The sequence below is a fragment of the Anolis sagrei genome, chromosome 10, assembly GCF_037176765.1.
Source record: "Anolis sagrei isolate rAnoSag1 chromosome 10, rAnoSag1.mat, whole genome shotgun sequence".
Lineage (NCBI taxonomy): Eukaryota > Metazoa > Chordata > Lepidosauria > Squamata > Dactyloidae > Anolis > Anolis sagrei.
In genome coordinates, this window is record NC_090030.1 from 24,608,139 (window position 1) to 24,628,571 (window position 20,433).

At 37.0% G+C, this 20,433-nt stretch overlaps 1 protein-coding gene across 1 annotated transcript in view; it reads left to right on the plus strand.

The window, feature by feature from the left end:
* SLC9A6 (solute carrier family 9 member A6) overlaps window positions 1-20,433 on the plus strand; it is a 44,561-nt gene that overhangs the window by 12,394 nt on the left and 11,734 nt on the right. The window contains exons 4-14 of the mRNA XM_060756051.2: window positions 4,012-4,088; window positions 4,347-4,459; window positions 7,578-7,683; window positions 9,185-9,326; window positions 10,719-10,824; window positions 12,898-12,986; window positions 13,299-13,412; window positions 14,705-14,816; window positions 16,885-17,038; window positions 17,544-17,574; window positions 19,801-19,880. Of these exons, the coding sequence (XP_060612034.2) occupies window positions 4,012-4,088; window positions 4,347-4,459; window positions 7,578-7,683; window positions 9,185-9,326; window positions 10,719-10,824; window positions 12,898-12,986; window positions 13,299-13,412; window positions 14,705-14,816; window positions 16,885-17,038; window positions 17,544-17,574; window positions 19,801-19,880 (1,124 nt within the window). The remainder of the gene's footprint in view (window positions 1-4,011; window positions 4,089-4,346; window positions 4,460-7,577; window positions 7,684-9,184; window positions 9,327-10,718; window positions 10,825-12,897; window positions 12,987-13,298; window positions 13,413-14,704; window positions 14,817-16,884; window positions 17,039-17,543; window positions 17,575-19,800; window positions 19,881-20,433) is intronic.

A 20,433-nucleotide genomic window follows, 5' to 3' on the forward strand; every position in this document is an offset into this window, starting at 1 on the left:
AACAAACGATTCCTTTCAGGGCAACCAATGTTAATTATATTATTATTGCATTACTATTATTGCATTATATTATGATTATTGAATTATTGTGACAGTATTATATTCTTATTATTGCTTTGTTATTATTGCTGCATTATATTATTACTATTGCAGTACTATTACTGAATTATATTATTACTATTGCATTACATTAACCCCATTATATTATTACTATTGCGTTACTAATACCACATTACTATTGCATCATTATTGTTGCATCATATGATTATTATTGAATTGTTATTACTTCATTATATTACTACTGCATTATTATTACTGCATTATATTATTATTGCATTACTGCTGTGTTCTATTATTTTTTCATTATTACTACTGCATTATATTATTTTGCATTATTATTACTGCATTATATTATTATTGCATTATTATTATTACATTATTATTGCATTGCTATTATTACTGCATTATATTATTATTACATTATTATTGTTTGTTGCATTATATTATTATCATTATTATTGAATTGTTATTATGTCATTATATTACTACTGCATTATTATTCATTATATTAGTATTGCATTATTATTACTGCATTATATTATTAGTATTGCATTACTATTACTGCATTATATTATTAGTATTGCATTACTATTACTGCATTATATTATTAGTATTGCATTATTATTACTGCATTATATTATTAGTATTGCATTACTATTACTGCATTATATTATTAGTATTGCATTACTATTACTGCATTATATTATTAGTATTGCATTATTATTACTGCATTATATTATTAGTATTGCATTACAATTACTGCATTATATTATTAGTATTGCATTACAATTACTGCGTTATATTATTAGTATTGCATTACTATTACTGCATTATATTATTAGTATTGCATTATAATTACTGCATTATATTATTAGTATTGCATTACAATTACTGCATTATATTATTAGTATTGCATTACTATTACTGCATTATATTATTAGTATTGCATTATTATTACTGCATTATATTATTAGTATTGCATTACAATTACTGCATTATATTATTAGTATTGCATTACTATTACTGCATTATATTATTAGTATTGCATTATTATTATTGCATTATATTATTAGTATTGCATTACTATTACTGCATTATATTATTAGTATTGCATTACAATTACTGCATTTTGTTATTATTACTACATTATTATTATTATTATTGCTGCATTATTAAAATATATTATTTATTTATTTATTTATTTATGGTATTTCTATCTTGCCTTTCTTAGCCCGAAGGCAACTCAAGGCTGCTTAAAAATTGACAGCAATTCAATGTCACAACAGTCATAAAATACAATTAAAAACATTTATCACACTTTATAAAAACCATACAAAAATAATTAAAAACATATAATCACCAATAATATTATTACTGTGCTGGTACGGCTGTACCGAAAGCACCAACTTCCTTTCCTTTCTTTGAGTGTTTGCATGTATTCCAAAGTTCCATGCATTTTGCAATAAGGTGGCTTCCCTTGGTTTGCATTCATAGGGCCAATGACCCATCAATCATTGTTAAGTTTTGGTTCCGCCCCTTTCCCCAGGTCTCTGGGAGGAGAGGGAGCCATTTTAGGTCAGTCTTGCAATGGAAAGCTTAGCTACAGGTCGTGGATTAGCTCCACCTGTAGAAAGCTTCGTTTCTTATGAAATTCCGGGGGGGAAACAGTTCCAAAGGACTCCAGCTGGAGAATCTACAAAGCCTTGACTGGTAGGTCTACTCGGGACCCAAGAAGCAGTTTGGAGCCGGGAGTAGAGCCCACACCAGCAAAGTTTAGAAAGTAGATCATCCAAGGAGGGGTTAAAAAGGGTTTTCCTCTTAAAGAAAAGAAACAGTTCACGAAGCCAGTTGCCTGTCCCTTGTGGACAAGATTAAGAAAGCCACCAGTTGATTCAAAGCCTTATAGTATTTGTTTGACCTGTTGAAGATCTAAGACAGTGGGTCTCAACCTTGCTAATGCCGTGACCCCTTAATGCAGTTCCATATGTTGTGGTGACCCCCAACCATAATATTGTTTCGTTGCTACTTGAGACCTGTCATTTTACTACTGTTATAAATCGTCATGTAACTATCTGATATGCAGGATGGATTTTCATTCACTGGACTAAACTGAGTACAAATACCCAATATGCCCAAATGTGAATGCTAGTGGGGTTGGGGGGAGGATTGATTTTGTAATTTGGGAGTTGTAGTTGCCGGGATTTATAGTTCACTTATAATCAAAGAGCATTCTGAACTCCACCAGCGATGGATTTAAACCGAACTTGGCATACAGAACTCCCATGACCAACAGAAAACACTGGAAGGGTTTGATGGGCATTGACCTTGAGTTTGGGAGTTATAGTTCACTGATATCCAGAGGAGTGCTGTGGATTCATGCAATGATGGATCTGGACCAAATTTGGTACAAATACTCAATATGCCCAAATGTGAACACTGGTGGAGTCTGGGGAAAATAGACCTTGACATTTGGGAGTTGTAGTTGTTGAGATTTATAGTTCACCTACAATCAAGGAACATTCTGAACTCGACCAACAATAGAATTGGGTCAAACTTCTCACACAGAATCTCAATGACCAACAGAAAATGTACTATGTTTTCTGATGGTCTTTGGCGACCCCTTTGACACCCACTCACGACCCCCTCAGGGGTCCCGACCCCCAGGTTGAGAAACACTGATCTAAGATGTATTTGATTGTTTGTTGAAGACTTAAGCAATAATAAAGGACTTTGTTAAACCTTTCAAGCTTCTAAAGACTCGGTATAGGAAAATCCTTAGGGCCTCTCACTCGAGGCACCCTGGCTTCTCGCTGGGCACAAAGAGCACGTCCTGTTCAACTGATACAGGCCCAGCGAGTGACAGCACAATTACAATTTCCTTTCCTAGCGGCACTTCTTCCGAAATCTGGGCTCCATCTTGGCATATGCCTTCCTTGGAACAACTATCTCCTGTTTTGTATAGGTAGATGGTTGGATGGATGGATAGATAGATAAGTAGGTAGGTAGATAGATGGATGGATGGATGGATGGATGGACAAATGTATACGTAGGTAGATGGATGGATGGATGGATGGATGGATGGATAGATAGATAGATAGATAGATAGATAGATAAGTAGGTAGGTAGGTAGGTGGATGGATGGATAGATAGATAAGTAGGTAGGTAGGTAGATAGACGGATGGATGGACAAATGCATACGTAGATAGATGGATGGATGGATGGATGGATAGATAGATAGGTAGGTAGGTAGGTAGGTAGGTAGACGGATGGACGAATGCATATGTAGGTAGATGGATGGATGGATGGATGGATAGATAGATAAGTAGGTAGGTAGATGGATAGATACATAGATAAGTAGGTAGGTAGGTAGGTAGGTAGACGGATGGATGGATGGACAAATGCATACGTAGGTAGATGGATGGATGGATAGATAGGTAGGTAGGTAGGTAGGTAGGTAGGTAGGTAGACGGATGGATGGATGGACGAATGCATATGTAGGTGGATGGATGGATGGATGGATGGATGGATGGATAGATAGATAGATAAGTAGGTAGGTAGGTAGATAGACGGATGGATGGACGAATGCATACGTAGGTAGATGGATGGATGGATAGATAGGTAGGTAGGTAGATGGATGGATGGACGAATGCATACGTAGGTCGATGGATGGATAGATAGATAAGTAGGTAGGTAGATGGATGGATAGATAGATAGATAGATAGTAAGTAGGTAGGTAGGTAGGTGGATAGACGTATTTGATTGTTTGTTGAAGACTTAAGCAATAATAAAGGACTTTGTTAAACCTTTCAAGCTTCTAAAGACTCGGTATAGGAAAATCCTTAGGGCCTCTCACTCGAGGCACCCTGGCTTCCCGCTGGGCACAAAGAGCACATCCTGTTCAACTGATATAGGACCAGCGTGTGACAGCACAATTACAATTTCCTTTTGCAGCGGCACTTCTTCCGAAATCTGGGCTCCATCTTGGCGTATGCCTTCCTTGGAACAGCTATCTCCTGTTTTGTGATCGGGTGAGTTTTCTTTATCTTTTCTTTCCCCCTGTATTTGGGAGGCTTTTAAATAGAAGCTGGATGGCCATCTGTCGAGGGTGCTTTGAATGTGATTTTCCTGCTTCTGGCCGAATGGGGGGTGGACTGGATGGCCGATGAGGTCTCGTCCAACTCTATGATTCTATAAGCGTCTCATCCCGGCGGTTGCATGAAACCCAGGTGAGACTAGCACCTCTTGTGGCCACAAAGGGTAACTGCCCCTCTTTTCCTACCTGGCAGGTCCATCATGTATGGTTGCGTGGCTCTCATGAAGGTCATGGGGCAGTTGGGAGGGGACTTCTACTTCACTGATTGCCTCTTGTTCGGGGCCATTGCCTCCGCCACCGACCCAGGTATGTTATTAGACCTTTTTCCATTCCAGGTTAGACTTTTGGGGTCCCCCCCCCCCTTTTGTACCAAAGAAAAGGATCCAGATGTTGGGATTGGGAATATGGAGGTATGAACAAGGAGTCCCTCTATTTCCCATTGTGCTTTTATAGTGCTAGGATCCCACTTTGACTTACTATTCACATTACTATTATTATTATTAGGGTTGTTGTTATATTACGAGGCTGGGAACAAATTATTATTATTATTATTATTATTATTATTATTATTATTATTACTATATTTGCATCATAAAACCAGGAACAAATATTATTATAATATTTGCATTATGAGTTTGGGAACAAATAAAACATATTATTATTATTATTAGAGGGCAGAAAGAAATAAAGTATATTATTATTGTTATTTTTGCTGCTGCTGCTGTTTTGTTTGTATTATGAGGCTGAGAACAAATAAAACATATAATAATAATAATAATAATAATAATAATTGTATTATGAGGCCAGGAACAAATTATTATTATTATTATTATTATTATTATTATTATTAATACTATATTTGCATCATAAAACCAGGAACAAATATTATTATAATATTTGCATTGTGAGTTTGGGAACAAATAAAGCATATTATTATTATTATTATTATTATTATTAGAGGGCAGAAAGAAATAAAATATATTATTGTTATTTTATGCTGCTTTTGTTTTATTTGCATATGAGGCTGAGAACAAATAAAACATATAATAATAATAATAATTTGTTCCCGGCCTCGTAATATAACAACAACCATAGAACAACAACAACAACTTGGAACAAATAAAACTTTATTATTATTATTATTATTATTATTATTATTATTATTAGAGGGCAGAAAGAAATAAAATATATTATTATTGTTATTTTTGCTGCTGCTGTTGTTTTATTTGCATTATGAGGCTGAGAACAAATAAAACATTAATAATAATAATAATAATAATAATAATAGTATTATGAGACCGGGAACAAATAAAACATATTTTTGCTATTATTATTATTATTATTATTATTATTATTATTATTATTATAAGAGGGCAGAAAGAAATAAAATGTATTATTATTGTTATTTTTGCTGCTATTGTTATTTATATGCATTATGAGGCTGAGAACAAATAAAATGTATAATAATAATAATATGTTTTATTTGTTCCCAGTCTCATAACGCAAATATAATAATAACAATAATTAAAAAAGTTTTATATGTTCCCAGGATCATAATGAAATAATAATAATAATAATAATAATAATAATAATAATAGCAAAAATATGTTTTATTTGTTCCCGGTCTCTTATTATTATTATTATTATTATTATTATTATTATTAAAGGCCAGAAAGAAATAAAATATATTATGATTGTTATTTCTGATGCTGTTGTTGTTTTATTTGCATTATGAGGCTGAGAACAAATAAAACATACAATAATAATAATAATAATAGTATTATGAGACTGGGAACAAATAAAACATATTTTTGCTATTATTATTACAATACATTATTATTATCGTTTTTAATTTTTGTGGTTGTGAAATGTTACCTTGGCATTTTAATGATGATATTATTAATTATTTTTTAACTTCATCAAGTTTGAATTATTGTATGTTAGTTCACTAGTATGGAAGTCTTTGGATAGTGATTATTGTCTATTTGTGCATGTTTCTGTTTTTGTTTTTAATGTTGATACGGTCAATGGACTAATCAATAAACTTTGCTTGCTTGCTATTATTATTATTATTAATAATAATAATAATAACAACAACAACAACATTTTATTTGTTTCCAGGATCATAATGCAATAATAATAATAATAATAATAATAATAATAATATTGTATTATGAGACCGGGAACAAATAAACCATATTTTGCTATAATAATAATAATAATAATAACAACAACAACAACATTTTATTTGTTTCCAGGATCATAATGCAATAATAATAATAATAATAATAATAATAATATTGTATTATGAGACCGGGAACAAATAAACCATATTTTGCTATAATAATAATAATAATAATAATAATAATAATAATAAAAACATTTTATTTGTTTCCAGGATCATAATGCAATAATAATAATAATAATAATAATATTGTATTATGAGACCGGGAACAAATAAAATATATTTTGCTATAATAATAATAATAATAATAATAATAACATTTTATTTGTTCCCAGGATCATAATGCAATAATAATAATAATAATAATAATAATATTGTATTATGAGACCGGGAACAAATAAAACATATTTTGCTATAATAATAATAATAATAATAATAATAAAAACATTTTATTTGTTCCCAGGATCATAATGCAATAATAATAATAATAATAATAATAATAATAATAATAATATTGTATTATGAGACCGGGAACAAATAAAACATATTTTGCTATAATAATAATAATAATAATAATAATAAAAACATTTTATTTGTTCCCAGGATCATAATGCAATAATAATAATAATAATAATAATAATAATAATAATATTGTATTATGAGACCGGGAACAAATAAAACATATTTTGCTATAATAATAATAATAAAAAAACATTTTATTTGTTCCCAGGATCATAATGCAATAATAATAATAATAATAATAATAATAATAATAATATTGTATTATGAGACCGGGAACAAATAAAACATATTTTGCTATAATAATAATAATAAAAAAACATTTTATTTGTTCCCAGGATCATAATGCAATAATAATAATAATAATAATAATAATAATAATATTGTATTATGAGACCGGGAACAAATAAAACATATTTTGCTATAATAATAATAATAAAAAAACATTTTATTTGTTCCCAGGATCATAATGCAATAATAATAATAATAATAATAATAATAATATTGTATTATGAGACCGGGAACAAATAAAACATATTTTGCTATTATTATTATTATTATTATTATTATTATTATTATTGCATTATGATCCTGGGAACAAATAAAATGTTTTTATTATTATTATTATTATTATTATTATTATATTTGCATTATGAGACCAGAAACAAATAAGACGTGCTATTATTACTATTATTATATTTGCATCCATGTCTTCCCCAGTGACGGTTCTTGCTATCTTCCATGAGCTTCAAGTTGACGTGGAGCTCTATGCCCTCCTTTTTGGAGAGAGCGTCCTCAATGATGCTGTGGCCATTGTCCTGTCTTCGTAAGTTTCCCCATTTCCTTCCTTCCAATCGAAACAGAAGTCATATCCCATTGTTGCATCTGGAAACCCATTGTACCGGGACTTCCTTTGTCTGGCCAGGAAACTCTCTGGTTAATTGGGATAATTGTCATGATCTGTTAGACATCACAATCGGATTAAAGAGAATGATTATTATAATTCCCCAATGAATTATACATAATACATGTACATAATAGCTTTCGTCTGTTGTCAGTAGTTTACAGAGCCATGTGTCATTTGGAAGCTGTAGTTGAGCTTGGAAAATTTTTTGGACTATAATTTCCAGAATCCCCTGACCATGAGGAAAACAATTTTAATGGTATCTATTTTAATAAGACTTAAATACCAAGTATTTTTTGCAATCTATATACAGTATATATAAATGGGGCTTAGTGGGCATTGACCTTGAGTTTTGGAGTTGTCGTTCACCTACATCCAGAGAGCACCGTAAACTCAAACAATGAAGGATCTTGAGCAAACTTGCCACAAGAACTCAATATGCCCAAATATGAACACTGGTGGAGTCTGGGGAAAATAGACTTTGACATTTGGGAGTTGTAGTTGCTGGGATTTATAGTTCACCTATAATCAAAGAGCATACTGAACTCCATCAATGATGGAATTGAACCAAATTTGGCACACAGAACTCCCTTGACCAACAGAAAATACTGGAAGGATTTGGTGGGTATTGACCTTGAGTTTGGGAGTTGTAGTTTACCTACATCCAGAGAACACTGTGGACTCACACAATGATGGATCTGGACCAAACTTGGCACAAGCACTCAATACACCCAAATGTGAACACAGATGGAGTTTGGGGAAAATAGACCTTGACATTTGGGAATTGTAGTTGCTGGGATTTATAGTTCACCTACAATCAAGGAGCATTATGAACCCCAACAATGATGGAATTGGGCCAAACATCCCACACAGAACCGTCATGACCAACAGAAAATACTGTGTTTTCTGGTGGTCTTTGGTGACCCTTCTGACACCCCCCTGGTGACCCCCCCCCATGGGTCTTGACTTCCCAGGTTGAGAAATGCTGCCTTAAGGTCATCCAGTCCAACCCCCTTCACCAGGGCAAGAAAACATAATCAAAGCCCTCCTAACAATTGCCATCCAGCCATTCACACACACACACACACACACACACACACACACACATATATGATAGATGCAGTATCAAAGATTTGAGAGGGACCCCTAAAGAAGGAAAATGATATGTTGTATGTTCCAGAGTAGGCAAACCAGACGATCTCCACATCAACACTGACAAAGAAACAGCAAGAAATACTGTTTACCCACAAACATAAAGAAATTACATATATTAGAAACCAACTTTATTTTCCAGATCACCAGACTGGGCCACAGCAACGCGTGGCAGGGGACAGCTAGTTGTTTTATATTGTATCAATCTCTTACTTTCCCAGCCCATTACAGCTTTTTAAAAAGGGATAATTCGTTTGTATTTCCCCTGCAGTTCGATTGTTGCCTACCAACCGGCGGGAGACAACAGCCACACTTTCGACGTCACCGCGATGTTTAAGTCCATCGGAATTTTCCTGGGGATTTTCAGCGGGTCCTTTGCCATGGGAGCTGCCACTGGCGTCGTCACTGCCCTGATATCCTTCCTTTTCCCCAAAAGTGTTGTGCCCATTTCCCTTCCAAATAACATCAAGGATGGATATACACAGCCCTATAAATAAATAAAGAGTAGGAAAGAGATGGAGGGAAAGAAAGAGAAGTAGGAAAGAGGGAAGGAACGAAAGAAAGGAAAGGAAAGGAAAGGGGGGAGAAAGGGAGATTAAATAAGTAAATAAAAGTAGGAAAGAGGAAAGGAAAAAAAGGAGGGAGAGAGAAAGGTTGAAATAAAGCGAAGTAGGAAAGAGATGGAAGTAGGGAGATAAAGAAAGAAAGTAAGGGAAGGAGGGAGAGAAAGGGAGAAATGAATAAATAAAAAGTAGGAAAGAGACGAAAGGAGGGAAGAAAAGAAAGAAGTTGAGAAAGAGGGAAATAAAGAGAAGTAGGAAAGAGATGGAGGGAAAGAAAGAGAAGTAGGAAAGAGGAAAGGAACAAAAGAAAGGAAAGAAAAGGGAGGGGGAGAAAGGGAGATTAAATAAGTAAAGAGAAGTAGGAAAGAGGGAAGGAAAAAAAGGAAAGGAAGGAGAGAGAAAGGTTGAAATAAAGCAAAGTAGGAAAGAGATGGAAGGAGGGGGAGAAAAAAAGAAAGGAAGTAAGTAAGGGAAGGAGGGAGAGAAAGGGAGAAATGAATAAATAGAAGTAGGAAAGAGATGAAAGGAAGGAAGAAAAGAAAGGAGAGAAAGGGGAAAATAAAGAGAAGTGGGAAAGAGATGGAAGGAGGGGAGAAAGAAAAAAAGAAAGAAAGAAAGAAAGAAAGGGAAGGAGGGAGAGAAAGGGAGAAATGAATAAATAGAAGTAGGAAAGAGACGAAAGGAGGGAAGAAAAGAAAGGAGAGAAAGGAGGAAATAAAGAGTAGGAAAGAGATGGTAGGAGGGGAGAAAGGAAAGGAGGGAGAGTGAAAAGGAAAAATAAATAAAGAGAAATAGGAGAGATGGAAGGAGGGAAGGAAAGGAAGGAAGGATCTATTCTGTCCTATATCCCAGAAGAGAGAAGTAGGAGGAAGGAGGAAGGAGAAAAGGAAGGAAGGAAGGCAGGAAACAGGGAAAGGAGGAAGGTAGAAGAGAGAGAGAGAGAGAAAGAAAGGTAGGTAGGTAGGTAACTGGGAAAAAGAGAGAAGGAATTCCAAAAGCATGGATTGAACCATGGACAGTTGAAGTGATACCGTAGAGTATTACTATTATTGTTATCTTTTGTATTATATTAGTATTATCATATATATTTGTATCCTGCTTTTTTGAAACTCAAAGCATTGTACCCCACTTTAACATTGAGAAGAAGCAGGTAAGATAATAATAATAATAATAATAACAACAACAACAACAACAAAACAACAACAACAGTTTATATCTATATTCCTTAACCTTTCTCTCCACGTCACCAAATTCACAAAACTTCGTGAGTTTCAGCTTCTGGAAACTGGACTCTTTTTCTTGATGTCGTGGAGCACCTTCCTCTTGGCCGAAGCGTGTGGTTTTACAGGTAAATATTCCCATTTAATTGTCCTTTGACTCGTTATTTTAATGAAGGGTCTTGATAAATTGAAGCAGGCTTTGGAGAACAAGGCAGAGGAGAGCGGCAAAGCACTTAGGTATTTTCAGCTTAGAAGACGGAAGGATGGCATTGCACTGTGTGACAAAATTTCAAAAATGTTATGTTCCTGGTTTGAAAGTGTGCTTTCTGTTTAATTGTACAGAAGTGAAGTTTCTGAAGTTTTTTAAAAAAACTTTTCCCATGTTTTTATGATAGAACCAATTAGGAAATGATGTGTATATCCTAGGAACAAAAATTGTGTTACATAGTGTTATAGACAGATGGGTGGATAGATAGATGGAAAGATGGATAAGTAGGTAGATGGATGGATAAATAGATAGATAAGTAGGTAGGTAGGTAGACGGATGGATGGATGGACGGACGGACGGACTAATGCATAAGTAGGTAGATGGATGGATGGATAGATAGAGGAATGGATGGATAAGTAGGGAGATAGATGGATGGGTGGGTGGATAGATAGGTAGACGGATGGATGGACGGACAAATGCATATGTAGGGAGACGGATGGATAGGTAGGTAGATAGGTAGGTAGGTAGGTAGACGGATGGATGGACGGACGGACGGACGAATGCATACGTAGGTAGATGGATGGATGGATGGATAGATAGAGGGGTGAATGGATATGTAGGGAGATGGATGGATGGATGGATGGATAGATAGATAGATAGATAGATAGATAGATAGATAGATAGATAGACGGACGAATGCATACGTAGGTAGATGGATGGATGGATAGATAGAGGGATGGATGGATAAGTAGGGAGATAGATGGATGGATAGATAGATAAGTAGGTAGGTAGGTAGATAGATAGATGGATGGACGGACGAATGCATATGTAGGTAGATGGATGGATGGATAAATAAATAAATAGAGGGATGGATGGATAAGTAGGGAGATAGATGGATGGACAGACAGATAGATGAATGGAGAAGTAGGTAGATGGATGGGTGGATGGATGGATAAATAAATAGGGAGATAGATGGATCGATTGATAGTACTTACTTATGTAGGCGATCTCTCGTTGGCCAAGTAGGATAGTCTTCCAGGATCAGTATTCTTGTGGCTGTGGAGCCCTATTCTTGATCTGCATCTTCTTCCGCAGTGAGGGCATTGGTTTCCAGGTGGAAGGCAGTCCCTATAGGGGTTGGCTTGATGCGCCTTCCTCTTGGCACGTTTCTCTTTTTCACCCTCCACTCGTGCCTCTTCAAATTCTACAGCACTGCTGGTCACATCTGTCCTCCAGCTGGAGTGCTCAAGGGCCAGGGCTTCCCAGTTTTTAGTGTCTATGCCAGAGTTTTTAAGATTGGCTTTGAGCCCATCTTTAAATCTCTTTTCCTGTCCACCAACATTGTGTTTTCCGTTCTTGAGTTCAGAGTAGAGCAACTGCTTTGGAAGACGGTGGTTGGGCATCTGGACAACGTGGCCGGTCCAGCGGAGTTGATGGCGGAGGACCATCACTTCAATGCTGGTGGTTTTTGCTTCTTCCAGCACGCTGACGTTTGTCCACTCGTCTTTCCAAGAGATTTGCAGGATTTTCCGGAGGCAGCGCTGATGGAATCGTTCCAGGAGCTGCATGTGATGTCTGTAGACAGTCCACATTTCGCAGGCATATAGCAGGGTTGGGAGGACAATAGCTTTATAAACAAGCACCTTGGTATCCCTACGGATGTCCCGGTCCTCAACACTCTCTGCTTCATTCAGAAAAATGCTGCACTCGCAGAGCTCAGGCGGTGTTGATTGATAGATAGATAGAGGGTATTTAGACATTACTAATGTTCTCACTACCTCTGAGGATGCTTGCCATAGATGCAGGCGAAACGTCAGGAGAGAATGCCTCTAGACCATGGCCATATAGCCCAAAAAAACCTACAACAACCCACTATTTAGACATTGTTTTTTCCTCTCTTAAAAGAGACCCTGAGCCTCAAATTTTGCTACAAATGACACAATATTCAACGTAAACATGTCATGTTTTGGTTTTTGCACCTCTCTCTTTGCAGGGGTCGTCGCCGTCTTGTTCTGTGGGATCACCCAGGCGCACTATACCTACAACAACCTTTCGACAGAGTCCCAAAACAGGACGAAACAGGTAACATTTCCTGCCTTTCTTACTATCCCTTGTTCCAGAATAAATAATGAACTGCAGTCTGCCAAAGCTTCTGCAAAGCAAAACATTTCGTCACTGCTATTTCTCTATTTCGTAGAGTTATTTGATTAAGATGTCATATATAAAATGATATATTTCCCATATATTATTACTGTCCATAAATTCCAAAAGTAATACTTCTTCAAGATTACTTTATTAGCTCAAGAAGTTGCTATACTTTCTGTTTGTAAATATATATTTTTAGAAATTCCACATTTTTCAAGGGAAACAATTCTGTTTTGCTTACTTTTTCAGCTGTTTGAGCTCCTTAATTTCCTGGCCGAAAACTTCATCTTCTCGTATATGGGGCTGACACTCTTCACTTTCCAGAACCATGTTTTTAATCCAACATTCGTCGTGGGAGCTTTTGTATCCTTTCTTTGCCAATAGGAATGGAGCCTTTGGGATGTCCACACCACATACCTGTAGCGCTTTGATACCATTTTCATTCCTGTGTGTCTATCCTCTTGAAATCTTGGGATCTGCAATTTGCAGAAGTACTTGAGACCTGAGGATGGGGTGAAATATAACAACAACAACAGAAACAGAAGCATAATAATAATAATAATAATGATGATGATGATGATGATGATGATGTAATAATAATATGATAATGATAATAATAATAATAGTAATAATATAGTAATAGTAATATAATGATGATAATAATAATAATATAATGATAATATAATGATAATAATACTATAATAAATTTTATACAACTACTGTCACTAATGATAATGTAATAATAAAGATAATAGAGTATAATAATATATTAATAATATCAATAATATGATAAATATATAACCGTGTCAGGAGCAACTTGAGAAACTGGTGTCCTGTAGATTTGCCCCACGAAGGCTGTGGAACCATTCCTTTATTTTCCAGCAAAGCTGGCTGTATTCCCCCAGCAAAGCTGTAGAACTGTAACTTTACTCCCCAGCAAAGCTGTAGAGGTTTTACTTTTTCCCCAGCAAAAGCTTGCTGTAAGAAGTGAAGCTTTTTGCAGGTGGAACAGAGAAAAGCCCACACGTCCTACTGTAAGGTTCCAAACTGTGAGACTGAACTCTACTGTAAGGCTCTAAACTGTGAGACTGAACTAAAAGTCCAATTTTCCTTCAAAACCTGGGGAAAGGGGCGGGTGTAAAGGCTCTAACGATGATTGATAGGTTGTTGGCCCTATGACTTCAACCTGGGGAAAGCTACCCAATTGCAAAATGCATGTCCCAAATGGATTCATGCAAGCTAACAGTGCAAGAAAAAGAAATTCAAATCTCCTGGCACAGCCGTGCCAACACAATAGTAATAATATAATACAGTATTAAAATACTACTACTATGACTATGACGACTACTACTAATAATAATGATAATATGGTAATAATATGGTTATGATGGTGGTGGTGATATAGTATGATAATATTATACTACTACAACAAATAATAATATTTTGCTAATAATAATAATATGATGATGATTATTATTATGATAATAATTTTTCATTTATTACATGGGTCTGTGCAGAAGAGGTATCAAACTGCTGTAGCTGGGCAGTGTAGATACACTTTAATGTGTCCAAAAGTAGCTACTATGGGATGGCTGAGCCCATAACAAATAGAGACAAATGGTTTGAATGCAGTTCCTCAATGCAAACCAACCCAGCTGGCGGTCTTCCTGGGCAGAGCGGCTAACATCTATCCACTCTCCTTCCTGCTCAATTTGGGACGAAGGAACAAGATCGGGACCAATTTCCAGCACATGATGATGTTCGCGGGTGAGTTGCTGGGTTCAGCTGTTTGTTAGTAGTTTGTTACATGGGAGTGAAGGAGTCCTGCCAAGAAACACACAGTCTGTGTCTTCCTTCCATATTTTCTTTCTTTCTTTCTTCTCTTCCCTCTCCATTTCCTAAACAAACAAACAAACAAACAAACAAACAAACACACAGTCATCGGAAGCACCGCAAAGAAGGGGCTGTTCTGGCTTTGCGCATCAAGGGTGCATCTATAGAATTAAGGCGGTTTGGTTCCACTTTTAACTGTCGAGGCTCAATGTTATGGGATCCTGGGAGTTGTAGTTTGCATTGTTTGGTTGAGAAGGCTAAAGGTGGTTTTAGCCATGGAACGGAGAAGGAAGGAAGAGAGAGAGAAAGATAGAAAATGGGAAGGGAGGGAGGGAGGTAGAAAACAGGGAAGAAAGAAGGAAAAAGTTAGGAAATGGAGAGGGAAGAAAGAAAAGAAAGAAAGGGAGGTATAAAATATGGAAGGAAGAGAAGGAAGGAAGGGAGGAAGAAAACAGGGAAGAAATAAAGGTAGGAAACAGAGAGGAAAGGAAGAGAAAGAAAGAAAGGAATGAAGGTAGGCAGTGGAGAGGAAAGGAAGAGAAAAAGAAGAAAGGTAGAAAACAGAAGGAAGGAAGGAAACAGAAGGAAGAAAGGAAGGGAGGGAGGTAGAAAACAGAGAAGAAAGAAAGATAGGAAACAGAGGAAAGGAAGAGAGAAAGAAGGGTAGAAAACGCTGAAGGAAGGAAGGAAGGCAACAGAGAGGAAAGGAAGAGAGAAAAAAGAAAGGTAGAAAACGGAAGATAGGAAGGAAATGGATGGAAGAAAGGAAGGGAGGGAGGAAGAAAAAAGGAAGAAAGAAGGAAAGAAAGTTAGGAAATGGAGAGGGAGGGAGGGAAGGAAGGAAGGAAGGAAGGAAGATATAAAATATGGAAGGAAGTGAAGGAACGGAGGTAGAAAACGGAAGAAATAAAGGTAGGAAACAGGAAAGGAAGAGAGAGAGAGAGAAAGAAAGGAAGGAAGGAAGAAAACGGAAGAAAGGAAGGAAGGTAAACAACGGAGAGGAAAGGTAGAGAAAAAGAAGAAAGGTAGAAAACAGAAGGAAGGGAGGGAGGGAGGGAGGGAGGTATAAAACAGGGAAGAAAGGAAGTCAGAAAGGTAGGAAACAGGAAAGGAAGAAAAAGAAAGAAGGGTAGAAAACGTGGAAGGGAGGGAGGGAGGGAAGGAGGGAAGGAAGGCAACAGAGAGGAAAGGAAGAGAAAAAAAAGAGGTAGAAAATGGAAAGAAGGTAGGAAGGAAATGGAAGAAAGAAAGAAAGAAAGGGAGAGGGAGGGAGAAAACAGGAACGAAAGAAAGGTAGGAAACAGAGAAGAAAGGAAGAGAAGAAAGGAAGGTAAAAAACCGGGAAGGAAGAAAAGGGAGGTAGAAAACAGAAGGAAAGAAGGAAGGAAGGAAGTTAGGGAATGGAGAATGAGGGAAAAATGGGTGTAGAAAACAGGAAAGAAAGAAACAGAAAGAAAGATAAGTAGAAAAAGATAGGGAAGAAAGGGAAAGAAGAAAGGGAGAAAGAAAGTAAAGTAGGAAATGGAAGGAAAAAGAAAGAAAGGAAACAGGGAAGGCAGAAAAGAAAGGGAGATAGGCAAAAGAGGGAAGGAATTCACAATTTGTTAAGCACGTGCCTTTTTTGTGTGTCTGGAGTGACTTGAGAAACTACAAGTCGCTTCTGGTGTGAGAGAATTGGCCGTCTGCAAGGACGTTGCCCAGGGGACGCCTGGATATTTTGATGTTTTGCTGTCCTTGTGGGAAGCTTCTCTCATGTCCCTTCATGGGGAGCTGGAGCTGAGAGAGGGAGCTCATTCGCGCTCTCCCTGGATTCGAACTCCAACCTGTCGGTCTTCTGCTGGTACAAGGGTTTAACTCACTGTGCCACCGAGGGCTCTGCTAAGCATGATGCAGTGGTTTGAACGTGGGACTGTGACTCTGAACCAACCAGTTGCCTTGAGCTGAGTTCCAGTCTCTAACTTGAAGGCAGACCACAACCACAATGCGCTTCTCTCCCTTGCAGGCCTCCGGGGAGCCATGGCTTTTGCGCTGGCCATCCGGGACACGGCCACCTACGCGCGGCAGATGATGTTCAGCACCACGCTCCTCATCGTGTTCTTCACCGTCTGGGTCTTTGGTGGTGGCACCACCCCCATGCTCTCCTGCCTCCACATTAGGTGAGTGTCTTTTCAACCATCTCAAAGCTCCCAGCTTGAGTGGTGATGGCACGATCATCAGCATAGATGAAACTCTCTGTCCCTTCTGGCAGTGGCTGGTCATTTGTGTAGATGTTGAACATGGATGGAGCAAGCACACTCCCCTGAGGCAGGCCGTTCTTCTGTTTCCGCCATCTGCTTCTCTGCTTCTAAATTGTGCTAAATTGTGGTGTAAGCTCCTTTTTACCACTGGGTGTCCCCATGATTATGCATCTGAGACGGAAAACCTCTATATAATTACATGGGAATAAGGTCTTAATTCATCTCAATGAGGCTGAAACTAAGACCAAACCATGTATTTCATCTCTCTCCCCCCCTCTCTATATACATACATATACGTACTCACACACACATATACATATATGCAGATATACATACATACATGCACTATGAAACTCTTCTAAGGGTTTCTGGAATCTGTAAGGCAACGTGAGCCATGTTTATTGACCTGTATCCCTCTCCGCAGGGTTGGTGTCGATGCCGATCAAGAAAATCTGGTATGTATTGAAGCTTTCCTTTTTTCCCCATCTTTTCCTTTCTCGTTCAATGTGTGTTTTTGAAACTTCTATATTTAATTCTATTTTTATTTACATGTTGTATTAGCCACTTTGAATCTCTCTTAACAGAGAGAAAAGAGGGTAATAATAATAATAATAATAATAATAATAATAATAAACATGTTTAAAAGCTATTGAAGAACTGTACTAAAATTACGACATTTTAATATTTTCTAAAAGTCACTGGAAGGATAATACTCCTGCCTTGGTACATAAAAGGGGCATCTACACTATAGAATTAACACAGTTTGGTATCACTTTGTGCTGGTGCCTCACCAAACTGCAGCTTCCAGTTATCCATAGCATTGAGCGATGACGGTTGAAGTGGTACTAAACTGCATTAGTTCTGTAGTGTAGATGCACCCCAATTCGTATGGAAGGAAAATCCACAACTCAAAGAGCCTTTCTTAGGAACTGAAGAGAAACCAAAGTTCTGCATTAATAGTGTTTATTAATCCATTATCTATTAATTGATTAGGTTCTTGTGGGGTTTTTTGGGCTATAGGGCCATGTTCTAGAGGCATTTTCTCCTGACGTTTCGCCTGCATCTATGGCAAGCATCCTCAGAGGTAGTGAGGTGATTGCCATAGATGCAGGCGAAACGTCAGGAGAAAATGCTTCTAGAACATGGCCCTATAGCCCGAAAAAACCCACAAGAACCTAGTGATTCCAGCCATGAAAGCCTTCGACAATATATTAATTGATTGATAGGCTGGATGATTAATAAACACCATTAAAGAAGCACTTTGGTTTCTCATCCATTAATTGATTGATTGATTGATTGATAATCAACCAATTGATAATTGTATTGTCGAAGGCTTTCATGGCCGGAATCACTGGTTTGTTGTAGATTTTTTCGGGCTGTATGGCCATGGTCTAGAGGCATTCTCTCCTGACGTTTTGCCTGCATCTATGGCAAGCATCCATGGATGCTTGCCATAGATGCAGGCGAAACGTCAGGAGAGAATGCCTCTAGACCATGGCCATACAGCCCGAAAAAACCTACAACAACCCAATTGATAATTATTTGATATTCAATCAATTGATAAATTAATTTGTTATAAATATAATAATTGATTATTAATTAATAAATCAATTGATTATTTATCAATAAATTAATTCATTGGTTAATCAATTGATGGATTAATTGATAATCAATCGATTGATTTATTGATAAGCAAATCAATCAATAAATCCATTGTTTTTAAATCAATCAGTTAATTAATTGATAGTTAATCAATAAATTGATTACTTAAGTAACTACCAATCAATAACACCGGGATTGTGGTGCAGCTGGCTGAGTGTCAGCTGCATTAATATCACTCTGACCAAAAGGTCATGAGTTCGAAGCCAGCCCAGGTTGGAGTGGGTTTCCAACCAATTGTGTGTAGCCTGTTGTCGACCTTTGCAACCCGAAAGACAGTTGCATCTGTCAAGTAGGAAAATTAGGTACCACCTTAAAGTGTGGGGAGGCTAAATTAACTGATTTATGAGGCCATAAAGAAGACTCCAGCAAAGCATTCCAGCGGGGAAGCATGCGGGGAATGCGGAAGTGCTTCATCAGCGTCACAGATGGACGAGGAAAGCGACAGCTCCCCTGGTGGCCAGAAAAAGTTAAAATAGCCTCTGTGTATGTCTGTATATGTTTGTATGTCAAAAATTGGCATTGAATGTTTGCCATATATGTGTACACTGTAATCCGCCCTGAGTCCCCTGCGGGGTGAGAAGGGCGGAATATTAAAACTGTAAATTAATTTATTTATTTATTAATTGAAAATCAATTGATTTTTATAACCAATAAATAAAGAAATTCATCAATTATCAATCAATCAATTGATGAATTCTTTAATTGATAGTCAATCAGTTGATTAATTGATAACTGATTGATAATTTAATTGTTTTTTATTGTGTTACTGATGTTAATTGTAATGAACTTTTTACCTGTGTTAAATGTTTTTAATGTTTAAATTATTTTTGTACTGTTGTGGGCATCGAATTGTGCCGTTTTGTAAACCGCGATTAGTCGCCCTCGAGCTGAGAATGGCGGTATAGAAGCATAGCAAATAAATAAATAATCAATCGATTGATTGATTGATTATTAATCCATTAATTGAGGAGAATTGTTTAATTAATGTTGCTAATTGTGCCTCTTTAACTCCTTTCCAGGGCTTGCCAGAAAATGAAAGGCGGAGCACCAAAGCGGAGAGTGCCTGGCTTTTCCGACTTTGGTACAACTTTGACCACAAGTATCCTTTACATTAAAAGAAACCATCAATCGCTTAGGATCAAAACAAGGATCCTAAGGCTCTTCTCGCCTCTTTGAGAGGGATTTCCTGATCAGCTGCGGATTCCTGTCTCTCAAGATGCCAAGGGTCTGGCATTGAGCCCTGTCTCATTGGCAGCTGGTGGTTATTTCAGTCTTTTGGGAGCAAAGACTCATGAAGTTTAGTCTCTTTGAGACTAGGAAAACTTGAGTTCGTATCCCCAATTCAGCAATGTAGGGGGATTTGTCATCAGTTAAGTGACCAAACCCAAAGGGTGCTTCTCTCCAATGTAAAACTGGAAATAAGGGACACTTTGGGTGACATAAAGAGGGTCGGTCATAGAATCATAGAATCAAAGAGTTGGAAGAAACCTCATGGGCCATCCAGTCCAACCCCATTCTGCCAAGAAGCAGGAATATTGCATTCAAATCACCCCTGACAGATGGCCATCCAGCCTCTGTTTAAAAGCTTCCAAAGAAGGAGCCTCCACCACACTCCAGGGCAGAGAGTTCCACTGCTGAACGGCTCTCACAGT